Genomic DNA, 8,923 nt, shown 5'->3' on the forward strand with positions numbered 1-8,923 from the left:
CCGTGGCTGAGCGCTGCCATCCCCTCCACACCCCCAGGGATTGGGCTCGTGCTCCAGGAGCTGCGTGAGGCAGGTGTCCTGAATGACACGCTGGTGATCTTCACGTCGGACAACGGGATCCCCTTCCCCAGTGGCCGGACCAACCTGTACTGGCCGGGCACTGCCGAGCCCCTGCTGGTGTCGTCCCCGGAGCACCGGAGGCGCTGGGGCCAGGTCAGCGAGGCCTACGTGAGCCTCCTAGGTACGGCTCTGCGGCTCACACGGGGGATAGGGGGGACACGTAGTGGCACTGCTGTGTCCAGACCGCGCTCTACACCCGCTATCTTGTGTGGGTCCCACACCTGGGCAGGGAAGGGACGGGCACCCCTTCTACAAATGCAGAAATGAGGATCAGAGAGGAAAGGTGAGTTGCCCAAGGTCACACAGCTCGTAAACATCAACACAGAGTCTAGCTTTGGTCTCACTGCTTTTCAGACTGTTGCCTTTCCCCCACTGGTGAGCGTCAGAGCCACCTGGAGTGCTTGGTAAGGGCCACGTGGCAGGCCCCGTCCCCAGAGCACCCAAGAACTCGCTGCCGAGGCCCAGGTGACACTGGGGAAGTCAGCTCTGAGGGGCAGGGCAGCAGGCTTGGGGCCCACCATCCCCCTTTGCTCCAAAGCCCAACTTTGGTAGCACTGTGGCCACAGCACAGGCCAGGAGTAGACGCGGCCGTCTCAGGGGGCTTCCTTGCTGATCTAGAAGACTTGACCAGGATGCCCAGTGTTATCAAGCTGGGGCCTCGCGTTAAACTAGGAAAGGCGTCACATCCCACAGGTTTGGGGTAATGCTGGGAGATTGGGCCCGCCACAGCTCCCGGGAGGTGAGTGGTGTGCAGGGGGGCCCGCCAGCGATCCAGGGAGGCTGGGATCCAGCCTGTCCGGTATGGGGGCTCTGGTACCCGGGGGGGCTGCCGTGCCGAGACCCCGCCTCCCTTGCAGACCTCACGCCCACCATCTTGGATTGGTTCTCCATCCCTTACCCGAGCTATGCCATCCTCGGCTCAAAGACGGTCCAGCTCACTGGCCGGTCCCTCCTGCCGGCGCTGGAGGCAGAGCCCCTCTGGGACACGGTCTTCGGCAGCCAGAGTCACCACGAGGTCACCATGGCCTACCCCATGCGCTCCGTGCTCCACGGGACCTTCCGCCTTGTGCACAACCTGAACTTCAAGATGCCGTTTCCCATCGACCAGGACTTCTATGTGTCGCCCACCTTTCAGGACCTCCTGAATCGCACCACAGCCGGCCAGCCCACTGGCTGGTACAAGGACCTCCACCACTACTACTACCGGGCCCGCTGGGAGCTCTACGACAGGAGCCAGGACCCCCACGAGACCTGCAACCTGGCCGCCGACCCTCGCTACGCGCAGGTCCTGGAGCTGCTGCAGGGCCGGCTGGCCAAGTGGCAGTGGGAGACCCATGACCCCTGGGTGTGTGCTCCCGACGGCGTCCTGGAGGAGAAGCTGTCCCCCCAGTGCCGGCCGCTCCACAATGAGCTGTGAGGTGGCTGGGGGCGCACGGGCCCCCCGGCCCGGCCCCCACCTTTTCCCTGATGTGGAGGGAGGAGCAGGGACGACAGCATCCTGTCTGAGGAGGGCTCCCCCTGGTCTCCCTGATGCTGGGGAAATTGTTGCCACTGCGTGGCGGAGCGTGTGCCCTGGCCCCTTCCGCCCCCCCGTGGGGGTGGGGACGCGGCTGTCCTGGTGTCTGAGTCATGCCTCAGCACCAGTCTTCCAGGGGGTCCTGGGATGGGATGGGGTCCCCAGCCCGTGACCGGTGGGAGGGTCTGGGTGAGGGGGGCCTGTGTCCTGGGTGGGGGAGCTGCCAAGAAGAGGGGCTGGGACCTGGGGCTTAAGACCTTCGTTCTTTGGAGCCCACGATGTCCCTTCACCCGAGGAGATGGGTGCCCACGGGCCTCAGGGGTGCCGGTGGGTCCAAACCGCACCGTGAGGGAACCCAGTGTCTGGCTTTTATCGCTCCCCAGCCTTGGAAGTCTTTGAACAACCTTGGGCGCGTTTTGCTTCCTTTCCTTTGCCCCACGGTCAAGTTCCCGGCCCCGGCTGGGTTTCCACCAGGCTGTTGATGCGTGGCAGGCTTCCCGAGTGCCGCTGTCACTCTGTGGACTCACCCTTTGTGAACATCCACGCGTGAAGACCCCCGCCCCGTGGGTTGGGTTGGTTCTGTCCGGCCGGCCGCCAGTTCGGTCACACCTGTTGCTGACCAATGCCCCCCCGACTTGCCCACAGGCCGGAGCTTCTCCCCTCCAGTGGGTGGGCTCCTGCCGCTCCCCTCCGCTGCCGGCTCCACCCCGGGGGTGCAGGGAGAGAGCCATGGTCCAGGGCACTGCAAAAGCTTTATTTCAATAAAATATACAGAAGTTCACACGCTGACCTCGTCTGTGATCTTGGAGCCCTGCTTTCTAGAGCAGCTGCCTAAGGCGCTCCGACTCAGGGCCGTGGCTGCCAAAAATCCGTCAGTCTGTGACGCTGTGAGGCAAAGCCGGGGGTGAGGGGACCCCGGGGGTCCTTGCCCAAGCCACGCCCTCTGGAGGTGGAGTGAAGGTGTTTTACTCTGGGCGAGGAGCTACGGGGGCGCCCAGTTCCCAGGCTGAGGGGGAGCGATGTGTCTGTGGGAGGCTCCCCCAGGACCCCGCCGTGGGGCCCCCAAAGCCGCCAGGCACCACTGAAAATACTGCTTCCATCACTGGGAAACAACCAGGCTTCCCGGGACACGCACACGTCTCTCTTCGCTAGAGTCCCTGAAGCACGTGCCAGCCGTCAGGAGCTGAGGAAGGCAGGCTGACTCCAGGAGGGCAAGGAGGGAGCCACCGCAGGGGTCCTCAGGGCTCCCGGGCTGCTGCCACCAGGGCTTTGGAACCAGCCCTTTGATTTGGGTCCGACCGCTTTCTGGGCATGTGGGACCTCCAGCGATGGGAGCGCTCAGGGGCTGCCCCCCGCGGAGTGCTCTCGGGGCCTCCGGCTCAGACCGCACGGAGCCATGCAGGAGGAGGAGACGGTCCGAATGCCCATTGTGTCCTTTCCCATCGACACAGAGTGTGGGTTCAAGGGTGGACCCCAGAGGGAGAGGGGAGCAGGTGCCCGGAGAACCGGGCCTGTCTAGTGAACACCCCCAAGGTCGTGTGTGAGGCACAGGACTGCGGCGTCAGGGACCCCCGTGGGGGCTGGAGGGGCCTCTGGGGGTGTCAGCGGGGGCTCTGCTCCGTCCACACAACCTTCTTCTGCTCATCTGTGATGGCCGAGCGGACACAGCCCAGCAGGGTCTCCAGGTCGCTCCAGCCGTCGGGGGCCAGGCTGCTGCACAGACAGGGCACTCTGTCCAGCGTGCCCTCCTCCTGCCGGCCGGCCTCCAGGAGCTGCTCCTCCGAGGTGCTGAGCCGCTGCAGGGCCTTCCTGCACAGGCCGGACACAGCGGGGCACACTCAGCGAGGACCCCAGGAGTTCCAGGGACCCGCACACAGGCTGCCTGGCACAGACACCCTGCTTTGGGGGTCCATGTGCCTCAGGAAAGTCGGGAGTCAGGCCCCGGGTGACGCTGCACCGGTGGGGGTGCGGGGTCTTGTTTACAACCTCAGCTGACAAAGTGAAAGGGGGCCACACCCCAACTAACGGTTTTCAGCTCCTGTCCTCACCCGGCGCAGATGGACTGTGAGCTGTGCAGAGCCCGGCGAACATGCGGCCTCAGCTGAGGCGCGTGCCGGGCCTCCCTCCCCGTCTGGGCTGCCCCCGGGGGTAGGGCTGCCGACGTCCTGTCCCACCGGGGGCTGGCACGGTGAGGCCTGGAGGCCCCAGGCATGTGGCGCCAGCCCGCAGGGCACACCTACTTGAGCTTCCTTGCTGCCTTCTCGTGGACGGGGATGTGGATCACAATGGGGAAGATGTCCATCCCATGCAGGGCACAGACGCGGTCCAGCCGGATGTCCAGGAGGGCGTGGGTGTTCTGCAGGGGAGGGGGGAGATGGCCCAAGGCCCTCGGCCTCAGAGGCAGCGGGAGGAGCGCACACCCAGGCGGGTGGCAGGGAGAGAGGCCGGGGCGCCCTGTGGCATGTGAGGGCACTTGCTGCACAATCTGAAGTCTGTGCCTTTGGTTTCCCACCGGCAGAGTCTGGGACCCGCGAGCCGCTGGGGTTGAGGGAGGCCTTGCGGGGGGCTGGGAGTCTCGGGGTCGGGAGGCTCCGTCAGCCTCCGTGGGGGGGTTGGGAGGGGGCATCTGCCTCTGGCTCACGTCCTTCGAACTGCGCGGTTCTCAGCGAGCCTTTCACGCATTAGTTTAAGCCTTATCTCCATGTTATTCCTCATTTTAACAAATACTCAACATTCCCTGTGCCGACGAGGATGCGGCTCAGGCCGGTTAACAGGTCCCAGGTGCCAGAGACGGGGCTCTCCTTCCAAGTTACGCCCTCTGCACGCTGAGCACCCGCTCGGGGCATCCCTGGCCTGCAGGTCGGCCCCCAGCGTCCCTCCGATCGCAAGGTCAGTCCTTGCTGCCCTGTCCCACCACCGTCCTCTGGAGACGGGGTCCCCAAACCCCCGCCCGGTCCCTTACCTTTTCCATGAGGCACTCGATGGCCCGGCAGGTCACCCAGTAGCGGCCACCAGACCCCTCCTTCTCCTGAATGATGTCCCCCCTCCGGCTGGAGGCTTCATACTCCTCCTGGCTCAAGTACTCTGAAGGTGACAGGGGACGGGGATGTCAGGCACCCAGCTCCGCGAGGGCCTGAGGGAGCTCCATGCTGAACACCCTCATCCCCTTGGACCCCCCCAGCTCTCGGGAACCCTTTGCCTAGGGTGTAAAGCGGCCCTGCTCTCACACTCAGAGTCTGTGCCCTGCACATGCACCTTGGACCGTCAGTCATGTGCTTGGCCAGTGCCAGGATGTGGGGGGATGGATGTGGGTAACCCCCTCCCCCACCACCCTCCAAGCTCCAAATGTGCATGTCCAGCTTCTCACCCCGGGGAATCCCTTAGCACCCACAGGTCAGAGCTCCTCACCCAGGGGCCGGGGGCCCCCAGGCGAGACCTGCCAACGTCTGGAGGCATTTTGGGCTGTCACAGCTCAGGGGGAGGGGTGGCACCGGCATCTGGTGAGTGGAGATGCCTGGGACCCTGGGCGGCAGCAGAGAGTGAGGCTCCGTCAGTGCCCAGGTAGGGAGCCCTTGCCCTGAACAAACCAGTCAAAACACACCCCTGCTCCTGCCACTCGGTTCTGACACCCACTCCCCGGGGTCAGAGCCGTGCCCCCAAAGCGCCCCCCAGTCACAGCGCCCTCAGTTCTTGGGCCTTGCCTCCCCAGCGGTGCCGCCTGCAGCCGCCCCGGCCCCAGCGGCCTGGAGCCCCCCGCATATCTGCACTCTGCTCCCTCACGGACTCCTACCCGGCCGTCAGAGCCCCGCGCCGCATGCCTTCTCCGGAGAACCTGACTCCCTCTCTGGGCCGCCCGTGCAGCCAACACCCGGCGGCCCCCGGGGGCGTCAGGAGGCCGTCTCCCCGGCTCCCTGCACAGAACCTGGCGCACGGCCGCTGCCCACGGGAGGAGCCCCTTGCTGGCCCTGCGCCCTCTGCGAGCTCCTGGGGATAGTGCAGAGCCAGGGCCCCCCCGGAGCCATCAGCCAGTGGCGAGCGGATGAACAGAAACGCCCACAGAGCCTGCGTCCAACCCCGGAGCCATCTCTTCTGCTGTGCGGACGCTCAGAGCCTGTCCCCCGGGATCCGGGAGTCCGGATGGCCTCAGTGACTCTCAGCGACTCTCTACTAGCAGCCCTGGAGGTGAGCGGGAGGGTGGAGCCCTTCCGTGGCCCCGCCCTGAAGGTGGGTGGGGCCCTTCCGTGGCCCCGCCCCAAGGGTGGGTGAGGCTCTTCTGTGGCCCCGCCCCACCCCGGCACAAACCTGTCAGCAGTGACTGCGCTGGATTGAATAGCATTCCCCCAAAATGCATGGCCACCTGGAGGCTCAGAATGTGACCGTATTTGGAACTAGGGTCTTTGCCGATGTGATTAGTTACGATACGGTCATCCTGGAGTAAGATGGGCCCTAAAGACTGGTTCCTGATAAGGAGACTGTGTGACGGACGCCCGGTGGCTCACGGTTAAGCGTCGACTCGGCTCCGGTCATGATCTCACTGCTTGTGAGCGCGAGCCCCGTGTACGGCTCTGTGCTGACGGCGAGGAGCCCGCTTGGGATTCTCCCTCTCTCCCCATCTCTCCCCATCCCCCTCTCGCACTCTCTCTAAATAAATAAATAAATAAACGAAAAAAAAAAGACTGAAGACAGAGAGACACAGAGAGGGGAGGTCACATGACAAGGAGGCAGAGACAGCAGCGATGCAGCCGCAAGCCAGGCCCCCCAGGACCGTGGGCACCCCGGAAGCCAGGAGAGGAAAGGAGTCCCTCCCCTTAAAGGCTCTGGGCGGTGGGCGGGGCAGCACAGAGACACCCAGACCTCCACCTCCTGGACTGAGCGGCCGCCCTGCGTCCCTTGTCACAGCAGCCCCAGGACGCGCACAGCACCCTCCACGGAAGGAGACCAGCCTTGTGCCAAGGCCTCGCTCGGCCACCTGGCCCACACGTGGGGCTCCCGGGCGGCGGCGTACCTGCGGCGCACTTCTCGAACCCCTGGAGGAGGTGCAGCCTCTCGCTCAGGATCCTGCCGACCACCCTGGGCACGAAGAGCACGGGCCGGGGCCGGCCGGGCCTGCAGGGGTGCACCAGGCTGTAGGGCACCAGGGTGAAGCAGCTCTCGGCCCAGAAGCACGCGGTGGAGCTGGCAGGCTCTGCGGTGGAGAGCAGGCATGAGCGGCCAGTGCCCCCACGGCCCAGGAGGCACCGTGTCCACCCGGAGCAGCGCCACAGCTGGGCTCCTGCCGGGACACGGGCGCCCGCTGGGCTCCCCCCAGCGACACCCACTGCCCACACGGCTCCACAGGCCCCCAGCGGGACGGAGAGACAGGTAGTTCTCTGCCTTCCCCACGGTCTGCCTGACACCTGGCCCTCGCTGGACCCACAGCGCCAGGCCTTCCCTCCCTCGGGATCCCCAGCCTTCCAGGCTGCCCTTCTGTCTCCAGGAGTCGTGTTATGCACCCAAAACACTTCCCAGGAGGAAGAAAACTAACTCAAAACAATCCAGTTCCACTGTCTTCATTTGCACAGTTTGACCTGCTCGGGGGTGGGGTGCCCTGCTGACCTCTGTTATGACCTCCCACCCAGCCCGGCACAGGGGGGCCGTCAAGGGGCCCCTGGACCTGCCCCGCCGCCTCACCTTCCGGCCTGCTGCGCTCCGACAGGGCCCCCTCCAAGGATGAGCGCAGAGGGCTGGCCGTGGTTCTGTCCACGCTGACGATGCGGACCAGCTTCTGGGGTCCCCCGGAAGGCGGCTGGGGGGCGGGGGGATGAGCAGGTGTCTAAGCAGTCTGCACACGGCCCAGCCCAGACTGGTCCCTAGACCACCGGGCTGTGCTCACCGGACAGCTGGGCGGCCCAGCCCCACCCGGCGGGCGGGCGACAAAGGGAGGCAGATGCCCTGAGCTGGGTACCCAGAGTGAGGCAGGGCTGCCTGAGGCAGGAGGGGAGGGGAGGGGAGGGGAGGGGCCCCCGCGGCCTGGGCCTGGCCCCAGCCCGCAACCTGCCCTAGCTCTCTGCTCAGAGGGAACAGGACGGGGGCCAGGGGGAGAGGCAGGGCCGGCTGTAGCAGCGGCCTGTGTCGGGGATGAGGTTGCCCGTCTCACCGCCGACCTCGCCGGTGCCCCGTCCCGCCTCACCTTGCGGGCGCCGGGACTCTGCTGAGCCATGTCCTGGATCAGGGCGATGAGCCGCTGCTGAGCCCTGCGCGGAGGAGCACAGCCCTGACCCAGGGGCAAGGGGGCTCGAAGAAGTGCCCCCCAGCACCCCAGAGCACCGCTGTGGCCCCAGGAAGCAGCCCCGGCCTGGGTCGGGGCCCCGTTCCAGAACCTGCCAGCCAGGTGCGGCTGAGAGGAGCAAACCCCGCGGTGCCCCATGAGGCGCCCGCGCTTTGTCACGACGCTTGGTCCGGCACACGGCTGTCCACAGGCGGGTGCTGCCCCCGGGGACCCACCCCCTCCAGTTGTCCCCGGGCCGAGGGCGCCCCGGGGTGCGGGGCTTGCTGTGCTTAACCAACGCCGTGTCCAGGCGGCAGGGGGACCGCTGACGTCCTGCTGTGCTCAGGACAGCCCCAATGTCACACTGGTCCTCAGTGCTCTAGAATGTTCTAGGCTGAAGGCCCGCCTTCCCACAAAGAAACCCCACGTAAGCAGGAAGATGGAGGGCACCGGGCACCACAGTGGGTCTCATCCACTAGGGGGCATCTCGTGGTGCGCACCCTGTGCTCCCAGGTGGGGATGGGGGGGCGCATCCACGAGAAGCCAGGCCAGGCACCCCCACAGCGCCCCGCCTGATGCGGGGACAGAGCTCACCCTGCGTAGTTGGGGACAGTGCCGCGCTCGGTGCCCTTTGTGCCATAGGGGCCCACGCGGCAGGCGTGCCAGCAGTCACGGCCCCGGAACATGGTGTCGGTGACGTGCAGGATGTCATTGCACTGGACCTGCAGCTCCCCCACTGCCTGCGCCTCCAGGGCCAGGTTGACCCGGATGTAGAAGGAATCTCCTGAGGTAGCCACTTTGGCCTCCAGGTCCTGGACCAACTTCTTATAACCTGATCAGGGATAAGCCAGGGGCTACGATCCCACACGAGGAAGGGTCTGGAATGGGAGAGCAAGGAAGGAAACCCCCCTGCCCCGCCCCGCCAAGTGTCTTTGGAGCCATTTCGGTGTTAGAGTCCGTGGTCGGGAGATCCCGGCTGCCCCGGGGGCCTCTGCCGACTCGGGGCACAGCCTGGTCCTTGGGTGGGCGGGCCTCCGTGC

The 8,923-nt window shown here is 66.0% G+C and overlaps 2 protein-coding genes across 2 annotated transcripts in view; one reads left to right on the top strand and one right to left on the bottom strand.

The window, feature by feature from the left end:
* The window catches only part of SGSH (N-sulfoglucosamine sulfohydrolase), a gene marked incomplete at its 5' end in the record, with an annotated part of 7,695 nt that extends 5,270 nt beyond the window's left edge, over positions 1-2,425 (top strand). Inside the window, 2 exons of the mRNA XM_029927122.1 lie at positions 38-241; positions 978-2,425. Coding sequence (XP_029782982.1) covers positions 38-241; positions 978-1,537 — 764 coding nt within the window. The remainder of the gene's footprint in view (positions 1-37; positions 242-977) is intronic.
* CARD14 (caspase recruitment domain family member 14) overlaps positions 2,370-8,923 on the bottom strand; it is a 13,574-nt gene continuing 7,020 nt past the window's right edge. The window contains exons 4-10 of the mRNA XM_029927123.1: positions 8,478-8,715; positions 7,806-7,869; positions 7,307-7,421; positions 6,642-6,821; positions 4,599-4,720; positions 3,877-3,992; positions 2,370-3,445 (exon numbers count right to left, since the gene is read on the bottom strand). Of these exons, the coding sequence (XP_029782983.1) occupies positions 3,238-3,445; positions 3,877-3,992; positions 4,599-4,720; positions 6,642-6,821; positions 7,307-7,421; positions 7,806-7,869; positions 8,478-8,715 (1,043 nt within the window). The 3' untranslated portion in view covers positions 2,370-3,237. The remainder of the gene's footprint in view (positions 3,446-3,876; positions 3,993-4,598; positions 4,721-6,641; positions 6,822-7,306; positions 7,422-7,805; positions 7,870-8,477; positions 8,716-8,923) is intronic.

This window comes from Suricata suricatta, chromosome 17 (genome assembly GCF_006229205.1).
Source record: "Suricata suricatta isolate VVHF042 chromosome 17, meerkat_22Aug2017_6uvM2_HiC, whole genome shotgun sequence".
Lineage (NCBI taxonomy): Eukaryota > Metazoa > Chordata > Mammalia > Carnivora > Herpestidae > Suricata > Suricata suricatta.